General features: G+C 41.1%; 1 protein-coding gene across 1 annotated transcript in view; it reads left to right on the top strand.

The window, feature by feature from the left end:
- LOC125903130 (protocadherin-15-like) overlaps window positions 1-23,392 on the top strand; it is a 324,152-nt gene that overhangs the window by 116,941 nt on the left and 183,819 nt on the right. The window contains exon 4 of the mRNA XM_049599840.1: window positions 7,722-7,787. Coding sequence (XP_049455797.1) covers window positions 7,722-7,787 — 66 coding nt within the window. The remainder of the gene's footprint in view (window positions 1-7,721; window positions 7,788-23,392) is intronic.

Below are 23,392 nucleotides of genomic sequence, written 5' to 3'. Positions count from 1 at the left end.
TCACATCCTAAGGTTTTTATCTCTGATTAAAATGCACTTTTAAACCACCACATTAGTGAAGGCTCAGGGGCATGCATATTTAACAAGAAAACTATCCACTGTTATGCACCTGGCAACAGGTGCATAGTTGCAGAAGTGGAGTCAAGCAACAGAAGGTGGGTGTGAAACCAGAGAACGCTGACTGTTGGTTTGGTGTCATCGACCATGTGTCTCTTTTTTTCTGTCCGTCTCTGATTACACGTGATGTAAGTAGACACCACCTGACAGCAGGCTGCTTGAGATTCAATATATGTCAAGATGGAGGCAGAGCGATATAAGAAAGAGAGATAAAAGGGGTTTCAGTGCTGTCTCTAAAAAAAGAATTCACTGGTTTAACTTTAAAAGATGAGGGAGTCCTGTCTGTATTGAAAAAAAATAATAATAAATTAAGAGAAGGAAATTATAATTCAAGATGGTTACTTATTTATGAAACATGTAAAATGTGAAATAAAATAATAAAAGCCTTAATCATATAATGTATTTAATTTTTGATTTATTTATTTTCTTTCTTTGGTATAGTTGAGATTCTGGGTTATCCTTTGGTTAATATATGATAGGCAAAAATAAAACTGGGGCTTCAGCCTAGTCCTTTTGTTATTGACTGTCAGAAAATTTGTGTGAAATAATCTTTTTTTTTTCCAGATGTATGTAACCAGTCTATAGAGTAAATCTCATGAGTCTTATAGAAGAGCCAGTTTTTGATAAAGTAATAATAATGGAAAATTAATCTGGAGCGGCAAAACGTATTTGAACCTAAGGCAATGCAGCCTACTAAGTCTAATGTAGCCAATCAACATTACCCAGTGATGGCAGTGTCATTCATACCGAGTCTCAGCTGAGTCAAGCAACCAGACCCAGCCAGGCTAATTTCATTCGGCATGCCAGGTTTGGGCTAATGCTGGGCCAGGTCATTTCTGTTAACAGCCCAGTGACGGCAGTGTCGGCAGCCAGAATAGGGCAGCAGATTTGGCCTGATTCTGGGGTGTCATTCATACCGAGTCTCAGCAAAGTCAGGCAACTGGATGTAGCGTGGCTAATCTCATTCGGCATGCCAAGTTTGGGCCAGTGCTGGGCCAGGTCATTTCTGATACAGTTAAGGTCAAAATTATTAGCACCCCTTATGAAATCAAATAAAACCCTTATCCTTCCAATGACGTGGGCCATAACCTTAAGTGTTTATAGTTTGTGTGTGTCCGCAAGAATAAAGACAACATCTGCACATTTTTATTGGTTTGCTGAACTGAAACAAGAAAAAAGCAAAAAATGCAATGGTCAAAATTATTAGCCCTCTGACAACTAATAGTCAATAGTGTAGCCTTTCTGATCCAAAACTGACAACAACCTCTTCTGGTAGTTTCTAAGTTGGCACATGTCTCCGGAGGGATTTTAGCCCATTCTTCCTTGGCAAATTGTTCAAGATCATGCAAATTGCTTGGTCTCCGAGCATGGACCCGAACCTTGAGCTCCCTCCACAGATTCTCGATAGGATTGAGATCAGGGCTCTGAGAGGGCCACTCCAGAACCTTGATTTTGGTGTCTTTCAAAAAGTTTTTGACTAACTTTGATGTATGCTTCGGGTCATTGTCTTGTTGGAAGACCCACCGACGACCTAACCCTAGACTGGCTGCAGATGTCTTGATGTTAGCCTTCAAAATACCCACGTAATCCTCTTTTTTCATGGTCCCATGCACCCAAACAAGGTTTCCTGTCCTTGAAGCAGCAAAACAGCCCCACAGCATTATGTTGCCACCACCGTGCTTCACTGTGGGGACAGTATTTTTAGGGTTGAAGGCCTTGCCCTTCCTTCGCCAAACAAAAGCAGCATCCATATGCCCAAACAGCTCAAGTTTGGTTTCATCAGACCAAAAGACAGACTTCCAAAACTCAGCCTTATGTTTCAGATTGTCTCTGGCAAAATTCAGTCGGGCTTTAATGTGCCGCTGTGAGAGCAATGGGGTTTTTCTTGCACGATGACCACGAAGTCCACCACAATGAAGAACCCTCACAACAGTCTTGCGTGAAACATCATGTCCAGAGGAAGCCAGTTCAGCAACAGTCATCTTTGCAGAGGTCTGGGGATTCTTGTTGACATCTTTCACTGCAAAGTTTTGGAAATCTTGCGTTTTCTACCATGGCCAGGTTTATTTTTAACAGACTTTGTTTCTTTGTGCTTTGCAATGATGCAACGCACAGCTGTTGAAACGCTTGGAAATGGCAGTATATCCTTCCCCCTGAAGATGAAGATCCACTATCTTCTGTCTGAGGTCCAGACTGATTTCTTTGCTTTTTGGCATGATGATATTGCTTCTTACGAAGATTATAGAGCAACCCTGGAGTATCCCTTTCATTCAAGTGGTCAAGTGATACTAACTCTGCTTCTTGAAGTCACTTAAATAAGGTTCAGTGCTAATTGATTGCTCAGGTATGTTTTCAAACCTAATTGACTGCTCAGGTGTGGTTTCAAACCCAGTTAATTTGTTTTGAAAGCACAAAATCACATGGGGGCTAATAATTTTGACCATTGCATTTTTTGCTTTTTTCTTGTTTCAGTTCAGCAAACCAATAAAAATGTTCATTTGACCTTATGCAGATGTTGTCTTTGTTCTTGCGGACACACACAAACTATAAACACTTAAGGTTATGGCCCATGTCATTGGAAGGATAAGGGTTTTATTTGATTTCATAAGGGGGGCTAATAATTTTGACCTTAACTGTAAATGCACAGTCATGGCAGCTGGAATAGGGCAGCTGATTTGGCCAGATTCTGGAGCGTCATTTATGCCGAGTCTCAGCTGAGTCAAGCAACTGGACCTGGCCCGGCTAATTTTATCCAGCATGTCGAATTCAGGCTAGTTCTGGGCCGGGTCATTTTGGCTACCTGGGTACTCATAGGTCTAAATGAGCATTCATTGACATGTTTTACTATGTGGTGGCTACTCTGCAGTGGGCTCTTTATAATTATTTGGAACTTTAACCTCACAGAGTTGGCAGTGAAAGCAAATTAAGCCGTCCACACACTATTGAACTCTCTCTTCTCCCCCGAGACGTTCATTTTTTTTGGATTTTGAATCATAGCTAGCCAGGCTAGGAAGATTTCAGACGAGCCTTCGCTCTTGAGGTTTGGCAAAAATAGGAGGAAAAGGTGCCAAGCTGTAGATGTTTGAGCACATTTTAGTTGATGAAATATGAAAAATTATCTGTTTAGGCCTACAACATTAATAAATAAACATGTTAAAAAATAGCTGTTATATATATATATATATATATATGTATATATGTATATGTATTTTTTTTTTTTTTTTTTTTTTTTTTTTGGTCAAAGCCACAGGAAGCCACTGGAGAGGGGCTGAAGAGCTGCAGGGTGCCTCGCTCTGGTTTAGTACAGCTGACATGATTTGCTTCGACCTTGAAAAACCTAATTAAGTTGAATTAACTTAATATTTATTCAAAAGTTGTGTTAATATTTAGTGGTCAAACTATTTTATTCAAGCTATTCTAACTTATTTATTTATATTCCATCCTAGTCAAAAATGTTTTGGATTTTGCCAACTTATTTAAATAAGTTGTCAACTGAGTAAAACATGTTAATAAAACAAAGGTTTTATTTTTTAACGCTGAAAAACTTCTTTATTTTAAGCATTATCCACCGACCCCATGAATCATTTTTAGAGTGTTTTTCCCCTCTCCAGAGCACATGGTTAATTTACCGAGAGATGCTGTTTTAGTTTTTGAATTGATTCATATTTGTACTGCACCCCACTGCCTCCCTTGCGGAATAATGTCAGCCGGCAGCAACTGGCAGCGAGAGGAGATCAGCTGGCCATATTTGTGAAAACTGTGTGTGGTTCACTAACATACACCATTTGTAGAGCGGAGGCTTCTACAGAATATCTGTGCTGAAACTGCCTGTCCTTTCCCCTGTTTTCTAATATCTGTTCATTTTTGTATAATGATCTTTTTTTCTCCTTTCCTAACACTAAGAGCTGTTCCTCAACCAACTGTTTCATACTTTTCTTTTCTTCCATGCTTCTGCTCTGCTTCCCTCTGGCTCCACTAACCCCTGACCCCTTCAGACTGGCAGTACGAGGGTAAGAGGGCAACCATCCGTTGTCTGTTTTCTTTTTTTTCATCACATTCCTGTATTCTCTTTTACCGTCTCCCTCCGCCGCTGTCTCTCCCCTCCTCTCTTCCCTGTTGAAAGACATTTAATCCCAAACTTTCCTCACATCAGCTGCAGAGCGCGTCGCCTCGCAGCGCCTGCTCCTCTACACTAGACACCTTCCTCCTGTCTCCTCTTCTCCACCTCTCCTGCTGCCCCATCTGGTGCTGTCTGTCAAGCTGCCATTACCTGTGTCCCATGTGCTCGTACCATCTAGCTGCTGTGACCTCCATCTGTGAAGCCGCTCTCGTCAGTGCTCTGCTTATGATGTTGCCACATGCTTTGACCACCCTGTTTGTCTGGTGTCAGTATCATACAGTCCATTCCTGTTGATGTTTGTGCGCTAGCAGTCATAGATGCCACCTGCTATAAAAAAGATGTGTCAACTTGACAGCTTATGGCATGACAGAAAGGCAGCGAAACAACATTTTGAGGCTTATTTCCACAGACCAATGAAATATTTACAGTGTCAGTGATTGTATGTCATGGTTTGTTTTTTTGCAGTGCTGATCTAGCATTGCTGTAGGCTATATTCAGACAGCACTGTACTTCTCTCTTTCAATCTAAATTCTGTGTCAGTTAAAGTATAAAAATATTTACAGTAAAATGCATTTAAGTATCAAAAGTGAAAGAACCAATTCTCTTGAATAATACCCTTGGGACTGATACATTATCATATCCTCCTGAGACCTGAGCTTTTGTTTGGGGTGCATTTTCAATTTCTCCTTGCTATTTCAAATCAGTAGGACCTGATAAGTATAAAAAAACAAACATTTTCTATGATAATTAAGTCCCAATATTCTCAAATGAGATGTTAATAAAGTTGTTATGTCCTCAAATGAGACAATAATTAAGTCTCAATATCCTTCAACAAGCTGATGAAAAATTCCCAATGTCTGCCAATGAGCACTTTCTAATTAACAACGTCTTGGCTTGTTACTGTTGCTAAAATTGGTCAAATTTGTGTGACATATCAAACTGCAAATGTTATTATTCATAAAAAACAAGTTTCACCCATTAAATGTGATCAGGTTTTGGACCTTGTCTACTTTTGTGTCGCAATCGGCTGCAGATTGACTTGGCAGAGATAGACTCACAAGTCAGTCTTTAGACGCTTTGCTTAACTAAAGACTGATGACTTTCTCCCTGATTTTGTGTTTAGATGGGCGGATACAATTTCAGAGTTTAAAAAAACTCCCTACGTTGCAGAACCAATAGTAAATCCGCAGGGCGGTCCTTTGGTGGCTCGTTGAACTCTTGTGCTCGTAAACATAGTCCGCTGTAAGTCCTTCATTTCCACAATCTTGTGGACTGAGCACATGTAACGTTGGTAAAACGCAGTTAAATCTCTCGGCATCTGTTTTCAAGCTCTCTGTGTGTTTGTTTCCTTGTGGACGAGAAAAGGGGGAGTGCACATTTCCGGGAGGGCGTGTCCTTTTAAAAAATGCAAGAGGTGTTGCTTTGTTGCCGACCGTTTTCGCCGGTGTGTTAAACACACTTTAGAAAGGAGTGTCCCCAGACTATCAGAAGGTGGAGATCTCTGATTGTCTGGTGGCGAGACTATGGCAGAGATGGCTGCCATCTTGTTTTTACATGGATTAGTGTATTGTGCTCTAACTGACACGAGATGGCACAAAATATGTGTCCACAAACGAGGACAACAGGTCTAAGTTAAGCAGAATGACGCATAAGGTCCGGTAAACCCAAAATGTGATGTCCCCATATGAGGACAGAGGGTCCCAGGAGGATATGTTACAGTCATAAAGCATTAATGCTGATGCATTTACTGCTCAAGCTGGTCAAGGTGAAGCTAGTTTTTATTACTTTATAAATAAATTAAGGTACTTAAGTCCAGTGATTCCCAACTAATAGTAGAGCTTTGGCCCCAGTGGGTCCCAAGATAAATCTGTGGTTGGGAGTGGATTAATATGGTTCAGAAAGACGAAAAGCAAAGTTCTGCTACATATATTTGTGTTCATTTTTTGACTTTTACAGGGGTGCAAACGTCTCGGCTTTTGGCAAATCACCATTTTGAATCTAAAACAGGTCATTTGTGAGCTTCATGCAGATCCGATGAGTTTTTAAAATGGGCTTGGAGGGTCTGGGTCTGCAAGGACAGTTAGTTTTTGACTGCCCACATGCTTTAAGGTAAAAATAACTGAAAAATTGCCTGATATAAGCACCAAATTTTGGTACATATATGGCTTAATATATGTAGAGGACATCTGGATATTGATGCATCACAGATTGACTTTCTGATGACTATGGTGGCAAAATCCAATATGGCCGCCGCCTGAAAACCGCTTTGGCTAAAACTTTTGAATCAGATAAACTACAAATTTCTCTACTCTAAGCAGCTAGAGTCTGAGATTAGCAAGATTATAAAAAGAAGGGTGCTCCCATTGATTGGCCACCGATCATCAGCAGATATTTGTTCTCAGTAGCCAATCACATGCTACCATCTCCTTTGAGTGCCTTAACTCTTACAGTACTGAGGAGCAACAGTTTAATGTAAAGATTTTTCAAATAAATGAACAAAAAGTAGACAGTTAGCTGGAAGGGACCAATATCACTTATGATACAGTTAAATGGAAAGCTTAGTACAGGAGCATAATTAGTTTGAAAAGAGAGCAAATGTCAAATGTCAAGAAAAAAATGACAGAAGCTGAACTGAAATGACCTTGTGACAGTTTTTCTTTCAGTTATTGTGCTTGTGAAATCAATTTATCGTCGTATCAAAGCCCTGTCTTTTAATTGACCAAACAGGGGTTGCAACAGCAGTAAAGAGCAAAACCCTCTTGAATTTTTACGTAGTACAATGTACTTTAATAAAATTTTGGACTTTTGGCTTTGCACTCTTCTGACTGAACTGATGTACCACATACATTACGTTTGTAGCAGTAAGATTACATTGAGTCTATATTCTCATGCTAAAATCGACTGGAAAGCCACATATTAAAACTGATATTCTAAAAAAAAAAATGTACTTCCTGGGGGGCACACCTCTGTCAGGACACCCTTACAAGGTTTGCATCTGTGTCACCGTTTGCACCCCTGCTAGTTTAATTGTTGCTTTATTGGTAAAATATTCAATATTTGACATATTCGGGCCTCAAACAGTTATATGAATGAAATATACAAGAAGCTGAAGGGCAAACGTCTCTTTGGTGGAACTTCTAAAACCTCATAGACATCTGAGAAGTGACAAGGGGCCTGAAGTAGATACTTTTTAAGCCACAAAGGTTGGGGATCACTGATTTATTCTTTAACAATGCGATGCTTTTTAAAAGTTCATGATATACTTTATTTAAAATGTGCAATCTGGAGAAAGATATAGCTGTCAAATAAATGTAGTGTATGAGTAAATTGAATATCTCCCTCTGAAACGCATTTTACTCTCCACAATATGCAGTCATTTTCATAAGCTGCCATGAAGCACAGTTGAGATTGCAAAGTAAATTATGTAAATGCTGCAAAGAGGGATTGTTTTTCCTGATTGCTCATTTGCTTTTTCTTTCTGCAGAGTGTAAGCTGTCCCGGCCTGGCCCCCCTGCAACCATAGTGACCATTGATGAGGAGAGCCCCAACGGTATGTACCTGCAGTTTGCTCCTCGCTTATGTGTGCTGCGTTTCATTCTGTATTCTGCATGATAAATGCTCCTGCACTCAAGTGGCGTGGATTACACTGTTGGGATTGTTTCTCTCTGTTGCTTTGGTAATGCAATACATATTAATACTACTTTTTCTACTGGGACTGCTGCGGTGTTGTAGTGTAATAGAGTACAGTCGCTCAGCTGATGATCTCCTGGGGGCAGGTTGGTTGTGGGAGATGTTTTGTCAGACATATTGGATTGTCAATTTGATTGTATTTTAAATTAAAGATAAATAAATTCTAGTTGTTCTTGGTGTGTGTATTTGTTCTGCTCTCCCTGGGCAAAGCAGAGGTGTGTGTCTGAGCGAGTGAATACAGATGGTGTTTGTCATACAGATGTGACAGGGGGCTCCATTAATGAGTTGTGTGCTCCCCACGCAGGTTGTCTTTACTGTGGTGTACCCGTGCTACAGCAGCACAGGAATCGCTGATGCATAGAGCAGACACGCGGCACTTGAGTGGGTCAGGTGCAACTATTCTGCTCCTCTTTTTCTCTTCTTTCCCCATCTTCCCCTGGCCTCTCCATCACCTGCACCCACTTCTCCACTCTCTCTACTTTCCCTTCTCTTTTCCTCTCTCACCTTCATAGCTCCTTGCTATGAGTTCTGAGCGGTTGCCATCTGCATTTTGTTGATGAGTGTGAGAGTGTACGTGCGAATACATAGTGTGTATGTGAAGGGGAGTGCTGACTGCTGCTTTGGGAGGAGCTATATGTTCATTGAGGGAATGAGAAATGCATTCCTCTTAAGTGGAGCAGGTGTGTGTTTGTCTCAGCTCTCCCTGCAGATATTAGTGCTGGAGGTTAATAGAGTTTAATGAGCAGCTCTGACTGAAGCTAGAATCCAGAGCTTGTTTATACAATCAGAATAGTATTCCACAGATGCTCCACTCCCCTGCAATATGTGCTCTGGGCATTGCTTTGTGGGTGGTTGAGAAGGAGAGGAATTGTGTGTGCGCACATATGCATGCACCCTATGTGCATGTTTGTATCCCAAGAGTATGATTGGGTGGCTCTGTGTCAGATGAGGCTGCCATTCGTCAGCGCAATAGCCTCCAATTCAGGCTGTCATACTGTCTCACCTACTCCTTCCTCTCTGTGTGTGCAGCTGTGATTTGGGGCTTTGATCGATTGCCGGGGGAACGTGTGAGATGGAGGTAGCCAAGCCTGCATCCGAAAGCCTCCCTCAGCCCACATGCGCCGATGCTCTGTGTGTGGGGGATTTGCGCTAATCTTCCTCATAAAGCACTCATTTACCTGGGATACGGGTCTCTTCTGGCTCCACCGTCCTTTTATTTATCTCTCTGTGATGAAACAGCCCAGAGCCCGTCCTCCCCGTAATGGAATGTAAAACAGGCAACCAGCCGTTATTGACCAAAGCAATTATCCTTCTAAATGTGTTTCATCTCTTCTCTTCTGTCACACAGAAACCATACAAATGGCACGTAATAAGATTCCATCTTTGCCGAGCATTCGCCTTTATATTCATTCATGTCAGTGAATGGGGAAAGCAAACAACGTAATCACCCGTCTGTCTGGCTTTGTTTGGCCGAGGTCAAAAAAGATAGACAAACAAATACATTTAAAATCCTCGGCTGCGCTGAAGAGCAAATTTACCATCAGTCAGAAGAGCCAAGAAAGTATAAGATTCCATGTGGAAGACGGGTGCTGCTCAGAAGCATGATAACATTTGCAGGGGGCTATATTTTATCAACAGTTGTTCGCTCATTGATTGTCGGGGTGGAATTGTGCTTGACTGAGTTAAGACAAAAGGCCTCGGCTTAGGCGTTGTGAAATAAGCCCATTTTCTGGGTCCTGGCTTTGTTTTCATTTCAGCGTACTACTGTATGTTGTATTCTCGGAGGTTTTCACTTAAGAGAAGCAGATAGTCACGAGGGGATAGAAACCCAGTTGCTCAAATGAAGCGTAACATGTTTAATTTATCCAAGCTGCTGCTTCTGCGGACCCACTGACAGGTGCCAGACACAACCCATAAAGTGTAACTCACATTCAGAGTAGATCTCTATTGGGAAGACAAGGCTTGTTTTCTATAGGCTCCTTTGTTTACGCAGCCTATGAGCTAAATCCAAAAGCAGTTAATCAGATTGAAGAGATTTCTATCTCATAGGATAGGGGCAGCTGGATATGAGGAGAGAGAGGGAAGCGTGAGGGGTGTGTGTGTGTGTGTGTTTTCTCAATGACAGAAAGCTTCCGACAACAGCAGTGGGAAATCAGTGTGTCCATAAATGAGCATGCCGTCTCCTAGCTTTTATCTTGTCTCTGCAAATTCGTGATTTGTATCAGCTGTTGCCTGGAGGGTGTGGGTCCTCTCAGCCCACTGTATACTGAGCAACAGCTTATAGGAAATCAAAGAGCAGTGTTGGCTGAAGGGCTTTATTAAAAAGGAGTCAGTTTAGCATTCTTTTATGTGGTGTTCCTACCAAGGTGGATTCACTCTACACGCTGATAAATCATTGCATCTTGAGGAAGGCTGACATCCACTTGAATGAGTAAAAAACCTCCACAGGCTGATGATGCAAGTAATCGTATCAGTCGCTGAAATGCATGCTTGACCTTAAACATTATGCCCCTGGATACACTGAATGTCCACAACAAGTGGTTTAATCGAACCTATTCAACCAGCAGTAGGGGAATCCCTTCTGTTATTGCGTCTTTGCTTCGGTACAGTAGTTCTTAACGCAGTAGTTTGGTCTTTTTTCTCCTCACATGAACCTAAACGTGGAATATATTTTAATATATTTGCAAATTAAACTGATTTATATTGAATGTTTGACTCTTTCTCACCAGTGAAGTCCAGTGCAAGTGCCGGCCTGGGCTGCGGTCCAGCTTCATCTGATAGCCGCTGCGATATACCTTCAGTGGACTTACAGTAATTGTTGTGACAAGCTGTTTGAGTAATTCATCATAAGCCTCCTATTAAAGCCACAGTCATCAGCAGTCTTATAGCTGTGCAAAAGTAAGACAATAAAAACTTCATGTTAGCACCGCAAGCTGTTAATATTATGACATATTGAGGAGCTAGGCGTAAAATGAGACACGGTATCAGCTTGCATTCCTCCCTGTGTAGTAAAAGTGTGGAGATTATTTGATGGTAATTTAAGTCCAGTTTCAGTTTGCATGAGCGTCATATTTTGTAGTCTTTATATTGTCAGAGAATCCCAAAAACAAAGAAGAAATAATGCTTGTTATTTGAATTATATAGCGATGAAAATTGAGAGCGGCACTCCAACACAAAGCTCCCCTCACCTTTCCATCACTCTGTGCCCTTTTGTTGTTACAAGCCCTCAGACCAATCATTCATGGGATGGAAAGTACCCTCTTTTTGGAAGGAAACAATATCTTTGTCTCGTCTCTGCCTCGTCACGCTCATCTCTGAACTTGCACCAAAGACAGCCACACAAAAGCTCGTCTGATAGAAAGCGAAGTGACAACTGCGCCAGTCTGTGTGAAGACGAAACAAAGGGAGCAAGTTAAAACTTCTGCACTGTTTGAGCTGTTTTCTCAGTTTTTTTGTCAATGCCTCGCTTTCATGGCCTCATTCGTATGTTGTGCTCAGCCTCGGCGCTTCTGTTTTTAGACCCAAGACAACTGGCCACAGAGAAGCCTTGACACGGCATTAAAAGATTTGAGGGAGCTGAAATGATGGCAAACAGAGAAAATGTGGAGTGCGGATGCAAAATACCGTCTCTCCTCTGTAGCTCTCACAGAGCAGTGCAGGCTTTCCCCCTGAACAACACACCAGACCATGTGTCTGCTGGTTTGCCGCTAGGACTGAAGGGCTCGGAGGCAGCTGTAGAAAGTGTTAAATGTGTTAGCAGGTTTAAACAATTAATGAGATGAGCCAGCCTACGTGAGTGTTTTTCTCAGCCGCCCTGGACTCATTAGCTTCTCTCCTTAAAGTTAATTCAATCCCTCACACTCGTTCTCTCCACCGAGCTTGTGATTAGTTGGACCATACTCTGTTGCTTCTTATTGTGTTGTGTAGTTAGTCTGTTTGAAGCCTTGACCTTTTTTTTTTTAAGTCTACTCCTTTCCTTTTTTTATCTATATTTTCCAGACACATCATCTTGCCTGTTGTAGGAGCTTGATGTTGTGTGTTCATTTTCACTTTCTGATTTATGCACCTTTCACTCTTAAATCATGGGATGTGATTAATACGCTTAGAAATGATCTTTGAATTCGTGATGCTTCTTTTGGAAAGTGGATATTAGTTCAGAATTTTAAACTGAAGTTGTTTGGCTGGAAATTAAATGTGTGGTTCAAATTTAGGCGCAATTTCTCCTAATTAAAAGTGAACTTCCTCAGACCTACATGAGACAGCTGTAATTTTTATTCCATTAGTTGCACCTGGAAGGCAGCAACACGTCCTCTGAGGTTAGCACAACAGCGGGCTAACACTCCAGTTAGACACCCCCAAGCATGTAGCACCATGCCTTACTATGATGAATCTTCAGACACCCATAGTCCTGAATTCCCCTGGTTTCAAACAATAGTAGTTGTCAACAGGGGAACAAATTGATGTATGGGGCTTTCAGCGCAGCGCTGTACAAATAGCAAGGGCATAATTTGTAACCCTTTTGCCAAGTGGGGAAAAAAAGTCTTGATCCCTGCACAAGGCATATTGCTTTGTTGTTTGCCACAAGTGAACAGAGTTGACAAACTGTTCGCCACCTCGCTGCTTTTGAGTTGTTGCACAGGAAATTGGCAGGTGTGAGGATGTGTGTTTCAGGCAGAGACCTGAATTGGAAAAAAAAAATAATGTAACATCCAATTTCGTTATCTGAATATGAAAATGACAAATCAAATGTCTGCTTTTCAAGTACAGTCTGTCATCTGTGCTACATGTTTTTTTTATAGATGGATTGATACTTCAGTTACTCGCAGCGTAAGCGTAAGGACATTCATAATTGTTTTCATAACAATACTCCCTGTTGAGTCAAATTCCTGCAGGCTTATATGTATCTATATATAGTCCACTGTCACTGTTTACTACGTACACATTTAATTAGGTGGAAAGCACAAGCAGACTCATTTTATATGGTGAAGTGCCTGTCATTACTCCTGCCTGCTCGTTGTAAATGGAGCTGTGCAGTTTACTATTCTGCTGCTACACACTGTATCAGATACTTATAAAACACAGGTACAAATTAATAAGAAATTATGATCAAATTCTGCATGATCCCAACCCATAAATCTGTGTACTGTCAGTACATGCTTCACAGCATCCATTAGAATATAAAGCCCTTTTTAGACAGGAAAGCACCAATCAGTCTTCTTTCAGCATTGGCTGTATAAACACAAAATCGGGGAGTGCAGAAAAATGCTGCCTGCCTACTTTTGTTTATACAGAATGTACCTTTTTCAGGGTAATGGGGGGCGTGAGCAAGTAACAAAACGTGTAGCTCAGCGTGTGACGTAAACAGTGACGTGGGAGGGCAGCCACGGCTGGTCAGTCCTTCGGCGATTCTCTCGTAAGTCGGCCCATCCTTCACCGTCCCCGTCATCTGACGGTTAATGGCCTCTTCGTTTGCGAGGACAAGGAGGGCGCGCAATTCTTTGTCTCCCCAGTTGTTCATCTTTACTGTGTCTGTCAGGTTTGCGTTTCCCTCTTGCTACTAGCTGCTCGCTAATTCCTGCTATCAGCTGTTTCCTGTTTATCCACCGCCAGTGGCTCACATGTGTGGCGTCATCAACAGCTCCTCCCACAAGTCTTCAATAGCCCCTCCCGTTGCGGAAGGCCGCCTCAGTCTGTTTAAACTAAAAGGGTTCCGCCACTATGACTACCCTACGAGGCGGAAAATTGGGCACCTCGGATCAACTCGCCAATCCGGCTCTGTGTGTCTAAACGCTCGCAAAACGGCCCAACATTCGCGGAAGATCTGGCAGTGTTAAAAGGACTTAAGTTTCAATGCAGGCAAGGTAGAAACTGAAAGTCTGCTCACTGATCTGCTCCTTCATTTTTGTTGACATCGGTCTTTTAGCCTCATAACAAGACAGGTTAGCTATCAGTAGCTACCATGCTACCTGACGGCAACAGACCGAACAAAGTAGAATCTGCAGTAGGGCTGAGCAGTATATCAATATTATACTGATATATGAGACTGGATAGATTTTGGATATCGTAATATCCAAAGTGCTTTCTTTCCCTGGTTCAAAGTCTGCATCACAGTAAAGTGATGTAATTTTCTAAATGTACCAGACCGTTCTAGCTGTTCTATTATTTGTCTTTACCCACTTAGTCATTATATCCACATTACTTATCATTACTGATCAAAAATCTGATCCAAAACAGGAAGATATTAGGTCAGAAATAGTCCCTATATCCCCCTGCTCTAATCTGAAAACTCTTGAGTAGACTTCCATGACTTCATCTCTCGAAACTAGAGATAAAACACTGCAGTGGGTCTTCATATAATGTACCTTCATGTCACCTTCATTGTCACTGCAGACCGTTAATGTAGTGTATTATAATAAATATAATTCATGGTACATGTTGTAATCACTAGCTAAAATACTGTTCAGTCAGATTTACTCTGTATATTCTCCAGCTGTAGTTCACTGCCAACATTCAGTGTCAGTGTGCAGGCAGTAGTGTACAAACTCTTATATCCCTTGACACTAACATTGCCCTAACCCTTGACATCCCGAGTCTGGGTTTTGCACTGTGTCTTAGAGCTGGATGATCTTTCCTTAACCTCAAAATAGTTGGTATTGAATGTTGAAATATGTCTAATATCTGATTTAGTGCATTTGGTTTGGTGAGCACCTCAAGTTTGAAAAGCCATATCGAAAATATGTTTGATATTCTCACAAGGTTGGCTTTAATTTTGCTGATCAGGACTTTGGACCTCCCAGCTCTGCTTAATAATCGCAAAGTAGCAGGAGAGGAAACATCTGGGCGAATCTGGCTGGAGCTACCCAAGTGGCCAATTTGATTTTGTGGAGCTGTGAGTCTGTGTTACTCAAACAAAACGAGCACTGCTGCTCTGTATGCGCACGCAGCTGAGCATTTAAAGCAGTTGTGTTTGTGCTTGTTGATGTGCAATGCGTGTGTGTGCGTGTGTGTGAGTGATATGTGAAACGTGCTGCATTTTTTTTTTATAATTCAATGCACACGTCTGATAAGGGTTCGATCACGTTCTCTCTGTTCCCTAATCTGTCTCTTTCCCCCTCTCTCACACACACACACAAACACACTGGTCTTAATTCTATGATCACATCCAGTTGTGATGATTGCTAGGTCATCAATATATAATTAGAGCATAGCTGAAAGGCAGGATTAGTGCACAGAGCACCTGCTCCTTTTGGATTAGAGAGCAAACGGGAGGGCTGGACATGCAGCGAGGCTCAATTACACATTTACATACAGTGCATTGTGACTACCTCGGTACACCATTTATATTTTTGTATGGTTTATGCACCTAACAAGCCATTATTTTTTTTTAATAATTCAAGATATGGTAAACTGTGTCTGGTCTCCAGATGCTGAAGGTCTTTGTTAATCAGATTTAAAGTGGCCAGTAACAGCCTGCACTTTCCCGTCTACTTGCCCCCTAATTAGACCACTAGTCTTGTTAATGCTATTGTTTCTCTTTAGTAGTGGAGAACATATGTTAATGTTTGATGTGCAAATAAAGCCAGCAATTATAGAATATTGTGGAGATAAACGGTCAGCATAATTACTTCTGTTTCTGTTGTAAATCACTCTGTGCTTATCCTGATTGCGCCATAAAACGGGCCTTTCATGTGTTACGCTGCGCTGCAACGTTATTTGCATGAGCATACTTGGATTCACCGGTTTAAATATCATAGTAAAATATTCAATGCTCTGAGATGCAAATAATCTCTGACTCAAACTGCTTAATCTGATTTAATGTGTTTACTTCACGCGTGATCAGAGAAAATCACATTTTAAGTAAACAACCAATAAATTCAACCAAACTGTTTTGTTTTCCATCACCAGACTTTTTAAAGCTGATGGAAATAAATGTCTTTTTTATGAGTGCTGGCCCTCACTGCATTATTCAGCCAGTTTCCCCCAGAATATGGTGGGATTGTCAACTTAGATTAATAGTGTCATCATAGAATATGTGTTTTTTTTATTCCCCTCTCTCCAAGGGAATCCCTGTGTTCTTTCACTGCAGCATCCCCCCCCCATGTACGTGAAGAGACTATAGAGCAGAATGATAGTTGCTAGTTCTCCACACTGTACTGTGGCACAGACGAGCAGAGAGGATCACTGCAGTACGTAAAAAGTAATGTGTTGGCTTCAGCATGAGCAGCATCAGAGTAAAATCTGTTCCACGAGCACACAAAACAGAGAAAAGCGTTTACAGCTCATGTAATATGTGTGATTCTGTGAACAGAAAACCAACCTTTTTGTCTTGTAACTCACTTGACATTCAAAGACTTTTTCTCCCCCTAAAGCTGCAGAGCCAACACTGTATTGATGGCGTCGTCAGGAGAGAGATCCCGGAGCTGCTTCACTGAAACAATGATGCCAAGTTTGTGGGCACCATAATGATGCTTGGGGCGATTTTAATGATGCTGGCATTTTCTGGCTCATAACTGTTAACACTGCAATGAAATTAAGGTTAATCAAAACCTCCTTGAGTCTTTGGAGTTGCACACAGCTCGTTGTCAACAGAATGGCGCATGGTTTCTGCTCTGTGATGGTCCCTCGTTAGGAAATATTGATTGTAAATTCTGCTTTATACCAAAACTTGTAGGAATTATTGGTGGATTTTTGCTGCTCCTGTTTATTGTAGGAAGGTAATCATTGATTTTTCCATTGTAGGGAAACATATACTGAATATATGTTTGTGTGCTTGCAAACATTTTAGTAAAACATGTCCTTAATGCGTATTTGTTTTCTTTAAAATACAAAGAATCGTGAAATATTTGCATCACTTTCAAAAGAGAAACATCTGAAAGCTCTCTGTATTGTCAGATATATTTGGGTCGTCAGCTGGTAATTTGCATCCCTCGGTTAATAAGATATATGGAGCATTCACCAATTAATTTCCAGCATATTGTAGTGAGATGGTGGATTAGTTTAATCCTCACATTAGGCTGAACAGACATTAAAATGATTGGTCATTCATATTTTATGTTTGGATCTCATTTTCCAGCAATGCAAATATGCAGGCAGGGTACAGTGTCTGCTGTTCAACAATAGAAATGTTGCTCTAGAGATTGAACCATGCATCTCTTTCAGTCGTAAAATTGTGACAGTAAATGGACTGCACTTTCCTTTAGATTTTCAACCTTGGTAGGACAAAGCGCTTCACTGTTTGCTATTCACCCATTCACACACTGGGAGCAATTTGAGGTCTGTTGAGTTATTTGAAGAGTTGACCCTCTAACGCTGCGTTTACCCAACAAACTCAACTACCTCCTGACCTACAGCTGCCGCCTGTCAGCTGCTCCCCTGCAACAATGCAACATCAATATCTCCCCGTCTACTTGACCTTTAAAGCTAATGTGGAATGGCTGTCGGAGTTTGGTGAATGCTGTTGGCGTCTCGGCTCGAGGGTTGACGAAGTTGATGGACTGTGCGGTCACTTTCTAAACTGAAATATCTCAACAACCATTGGATGGATTGTCACGATATGTTGTACAGGCATTTGCAGCACCAGGAAGATGAAGCCTAATCTATGTTTTGGAGTCGTCCATCTGTATGTACATCCATCCCATTCTTGTGAAAGCTATTGTTTCGTCAAATTTGGCACAAACGTCCAGGTGGACTCAAGGATGAACTGATTGCATTTTGGTGGTCAGATGTCACCGAGACCTGGCATCTGTCCCATTCTTGTGAATGTTGTGTCTTTAGAGTGCGTTGAGGAAATTTCTTCAAAATTAGCACAAACATCCAGTTGAACTCAAGGATAAACTGATTAGATTTCAATGGGATAAGATCACTGTGACTTCACAAAATATGTTTTTGGTCTTAACTTAATAATTCATGTGCCAAAGGTTCAGTGTGACATCATGATCTTCTGCAAAAAACATTTGTCTGGCCATTATTTAACACCATACAGCCCCTATCAGAAATTACTTTGCAAGTTGCAAAAGGCATGGTGCACTGCCTTGTTTTTTTTTCTTTAATTGAATGCCACTAGTGAAAAAAATGCTTGCTGCACTGTTTTATTGTTGCCAGGCAACCACCCAAACCACCCAAAATGGACAAGCAGAGGGTACTTCTTCTTGCTCTGGCTAAGGGTGAGAGGCTGTCAGCAAACAGTGTGTTGGGTACAGGGAAACAGAGATATGTGTGGGTACATGAGACCCTAAAGAAGAGGGTGGATCACAGGGAGTACCACCAGTTGGTCCAGGAGCTACGTCTTGACAGCCGTACAGCTCTGGGTATGCAGCAACCGCTACCACTAGTTTCCCCTTGATTGTTTACCAACTGTAAACTTGTTGCTGCGACTACCACAGTTGGCCCACCTCTCAAATCATCAGATTGGACAATGGGAAAAATGACAAAAAAAGAGATGATTTGGGCTGCTTTTCTCCTTGAGTTGAAAACACTTCAACTCAAGGAGAAAAGCAGCATTCAGAGCAATCTGGCAAACTATATCAAACGCCAGGCTCTGAAAGCGCAGAAACGTGAAGTGGGTCGCAATGCAAAAACTGCAAACAAAAAGCTTCATTCTCATTAAAAACAATTACAAAAAGGCATCTCCTGCTGCTAAACCGCTTTCTGTGTGATCAGGGCCTAACTCAGGAAGAGAAGGGGAGACATTTGGTTAGATACTGAATTAGTGACGCTAATCTTGGGTGTCCACCTTAGACTCACAAGTCAGTCTTTAGACGCTTTGCTTAACTAAAGACTGATGACTTTCTCCCTGATTTTGTGTTTAGATGGGCGGATACAATTTCAGAGTTTAAAAAACTCCTTACATTGCAGAACTGAACTCTTGTGCTTGTAAACATAGTCCCACTAGAAACACGTGTAGCAGTACAAAATGGCTCAGCCGTGCTCGCAGAAAACGCCGTCAAAGTTAGTGGATGTTTGTCACGTTTGCGGCGACACATTCTCGCCAACTAAAAGAAACAAACATAATCTTTTACAAAGCCATGACTCATCCGTCCACCCGGACTATAGAGGGAATCACCTTGTTGTTTACAAGGCGATTCCCTCTATAGTCCGGGTAGAAAACCAGCAGAGTATTTAGCTATATATATATATATATATATATATATATATATATATGACTGAGCTAGCAAAGCAGTATTGTGTTGCTATGTGTGGTATTTATTCAGTTTTGGGAAATCACGATGTCTAGAAAGCATCAGTGGCTGCAGCTGACAGGGACAGCTAACAGCAGCAGCAAAGCTAACAACAGGACGTCATCTGTTAAAAGCCTCCCGTTGTCGGATACGACATGAAACTGCTCCAGTTAGCTCAATCATGCTGTAATTAAGTCATCCGCTGGAAAAAATATTTTCTTCACGGATGAGCACACGTTTGATAAAAGGAAGTTTAATCTCTCGGCATCCATTTTCAAGCTCTCTGTGTGTTTGTTTCCTTGCAGACGAGAAAAGGGGGAGCGCACATTTCTGAGTAGGCGTGTCCTTTTCAAAAATGCAAGAGGTGTTGCTCTGTTGCCGGCCGTTTTCACCGGTGTGTTAAACACACTTTAGAAAGGAGTGTCCCCAGACTATCAGAAGGCGGAGATCTCTGATTGTCTGGTGGCGATACTCTATCCACCTTGAAACACTGCTGATTGTATAGATCTTCTTTGCTGCCCTGCTGAAGATGTGTATGAAGCATCCAAGTTTTAGAATTCATAGCTTCTTTGCTGCAACATGCATATTTGAAGCGCTGTCAATTGTCATGGCCTCATATGAGTCTGGACAGACATGAATGTAAACTGTAATTGCAACTTGGCTGGTTTGCGGAGTAATTTTAGTTCATCTAGCTGCACCAGATGGATTTGCAAAAATTCTCTGACATACATTCATAAAGCCTAAGCAGTGCCAAAGGTTGACATTTGTGGTTTTGAGTGTAAAGTCTCAACAACTCTGGGATGGATTGCCATGAAATAAAGTACACTTTCATATATACACCTCAGGGTCATATATGTATATATCAGGTCACTGTGATCCATGCCTTAGTCCATGAACAATTATAGCAAAAATTATGAGATGCCTGACAGCCTCAGCTGTACTTTGTGTTTTTTGCCAATCATCAAATGTCACCATGCAACATGATAAATAATGGTGAACATGGTAAACACTTTGTCCTCAACCCCTGCTTGTGGACGTTGTTATTATGGGAAAACTGCATGCTGATGTATAGTTTAAAGCTCAAAGCACGGCTGTGTGCACTGCATGAGGACGGCCCTACACAGCTGTAGTCTCTTGCATTTCTTATTTAGCAGCGCCATACTTCTAAATCAAGTTGGCAGACTTCTTTTGAAGATTTATGTTACAAAGATAAGAGAAATGACTTGGTTGCTTCTGAGGCATTAAGGTGCTTATTACTATCTGCACTACATGCCAAGGCTGAGCTACGCTTGTACCAGCTTTCTTTATCTTTTAGCTGTTAGTTCAGCATAGACAGTAATCACAGCCCCCCTAGTTAGTTACAAATGAGGCAAGATGGGATAGAATATGAGTCATAGACATCACCGATTTTGAGAGGTAGACTGGCGGATGAAATTCTGACTTCTGTTTCCTTTGAAAATGCTGTGCAATGTTTGCATGCACACAAGACACCAGTCTGCTGGGAGAAATCAGGTTATGGCTGCAAATTGGAGTTTACATGCACTGCAGTAACCTGGTTAGTGTAAAACCCATCTTTAGTCAGTAATTAGATTTCTCCCCCGTGGTGCTTTGAAATATTTGTGAATGAAGGCTAGAATACTTAAGGAGTAACTAAACCCCAGAGTTTTGGCTGAAGTGCCTCTACCCTGAAAATTTGAAAAATGCCTCTAGAAGGGTGAAAAAGGTATCAACATGTGCAGGGCTGGGAGTGGAGCACTCCTTTGTGCTGGAGGAGAGGAAGGGGGGTTGGTTGGTGATCAAATTTGCTACCAAGTCAGCCAATAGGAAAGTTGAATTGCATAGCCAGGTTTCAACCAGTGGAGGGCAGTTGCAATGCATAATTATAACACCATATAAAACTCGAATCCTTTGCACTAAGATGTTAAGATATGAAAATGAGTCCATTGTCAACTCTACTAAGTAGTCATATACATTAGTTTTCAGCTGAAAAAAGTGGTGTGAGGGGATTCATGGATTCATTGTACTGCAGATCTTGGCGCTTTTTTCAGGTGTAAGTTGTGTTGCTTTATGGCGCACACACAAGTCTCATGCACTCTGTGAATGTGATTTGTTTTTTCCTAAATCTGAAATACTTCCAAATAGGGGTGTGCCATGTCATATTGTTCACAATAGTACCAGTATGATTTTTATTATGATATGAAAAGGGCATTTTGTGATACTCGCGATGTTTCCACTTATTGACATATTGACCTCATACTGTTACCCTCGGCAACAACAAGCATAGCTAAAAACTACATATATGTGAATGTGCGATAGTTCTGGTATCATAACGGCCCGTCACAGGTTGCAGCATGATGATTAGAGGAGAAATGGCAGAGCATAAAGGTCCAGGTGGAAAAAACTTAATCATTTAGGATTTTCCTGAAAGAGAAGGAAATCACTTCTTGATTTATAGACAGAGATCCCAGGGTACATTTTTAGTAGTAGTATTTGAGAGACATTTGTGCTCTAGTTTTTGTGTTAGATTTTGCTTTGTCTCACTCTGAGTTAGTGTTGTTTACAAACTAAATAAATTAGAGATCTTTTTTTGTTTTTACTGAATATTTGAAGACAGACTGTAAAACTATATCACTTATTTTGTTGCAATTGTATTTTCTTAGATTAATAATTAGATTTTTTTTACTAATTTGTCACATCATCACGAATATCATTATCACAAAAATACCCTGAAATATGGTGATGTTGTTTTAGGGCCATATCGCCCGCCCTACTTCCAAAGAACAGATGATGACAGATGATCAGTTATCCTTTGCTAATACAGGGCCAGGTTGTGTAAAAGGCTTCTCTTAATGCCTTATCTTGAATCACGAAACCTTGTTTCATAATCACATCATGTTTCTGAATTTAATTTACTACCAAATGAATCCACTGAATCATTGAATCCATCTGATTAACAGAGGCTGTGGTGGGACCCTAAGATGATCAGAATATTTTCACTCACTTCAGGTTTAGCACCAAGTAGAGTTATAAAAAATAATAAGTGACTGCAAAGTATTCAGTCATGTTGAGGAGCAAACCCCGCTCTTAGTTTTAGATGTGGTTATTGCATACTACAGTGGAGCTCCTGCAAATTGTGTCACACATAGTTATTTTTGTCCACAAGGAACGACTCCATCTTTCAGATAGTGTATTCCTGTCAGAGTGTGTTATATTTGTCAGAAAGAATGTGTACATTTTTGGCTTATGAATGTTTAAATTGCAGATGGCAAATATGGATATACATCATTAAACATGATCATGAAACATAGCCTGGGTTAAATCTAGCTGTCAGGAAAATAAAATGTCATTTCTATGCCCTGTAACACTTTGGAGTGTATTGGTGAATATTCATCACTCGCTCCCAAAGCTAGAAATAAGAGAGATGAGTTTGCCCCATCTCTGGTGTCATCCCAATGTACAGTTGCATAGAGAACTGCTTAAAAATGATGGCAGTCATTGGATGGGAGTCAGTTCCAATACCCCAGACATCTTTCAAGCTAACGTTCTAGGAATGCACAAAGTCAGTCTCCCATTCATTATCAATGGAGCAGCTCCAGGCTGTAAATCAGAATGACATCACAGATGAAAAGCTTGGTTCTTGAAATCTGAGCTTCGGACATACCACATTTATTTGAGATTCAGATACTAACTGAGGCGGTTACAGACACTTCGGCTTCATGCTGCGGTGCTTTATTCGATGCCCCAATTTTCAGATTTTCACTCTGAGAGATGCGGCCTCCTACCTAGCTTTACTGGTGAAGAATATATGACTCAAGGCTTATCCAGTTTCACATTAAGAATGCCCTGATGAATACTTGAAACTTAAATCAAATCCAAATCGTATCATTACTATGTCTCCTGCTGGCTGTTGGTCCTGATGTAAAATGGCACATCTGAATGGTTATAAACAGCCATTTGAATCTGCTAATCAGGAACAACCAGATTGTCATTCAGAACATTTAAGCACCCTCTTCAACTCAGCTAATAAAGACATGCCCTGCTTTTATGTGTTTAAAATTGTCACGTAATCAAGAAGATTACCAGAGCAGTGTCAACAGACAAAAGGCTATCTGGTATTCAAAAACTGATAGACATTCAGTCATAGATCCGAGCCGTCTGTTCTCTTTGTCAAAGGAGCAAGTATAGCTTTCACATACCACTTCATCTTACTCTAAGTAATGAATGTTCTTTCTATCCAGGCAACAAGGATCTTGTTTAATGTTTCAACCTGTTTAAAGGGCTGTAAGGG

This window comes from Epinephelus fuscoguttatus, linkage group LG16 (assembly GCF_011397635.1).
Source record: "Epinephelus fuscoguttatus linkage group LG16, E.fuscoguttatus.final_Chr_v1".
Classification (NCBI taxonomy): Eukaryota; Metazoa; Chordata; class Actinopteri; order Perciformes; family Serranidae; genus Epinephelus; species Epinephelus fuscoguttatus.
Note: the sequence above shows the minus strand (reverse complement) of the source record. Positions and strands in the feature narration are given on the sequence as shown.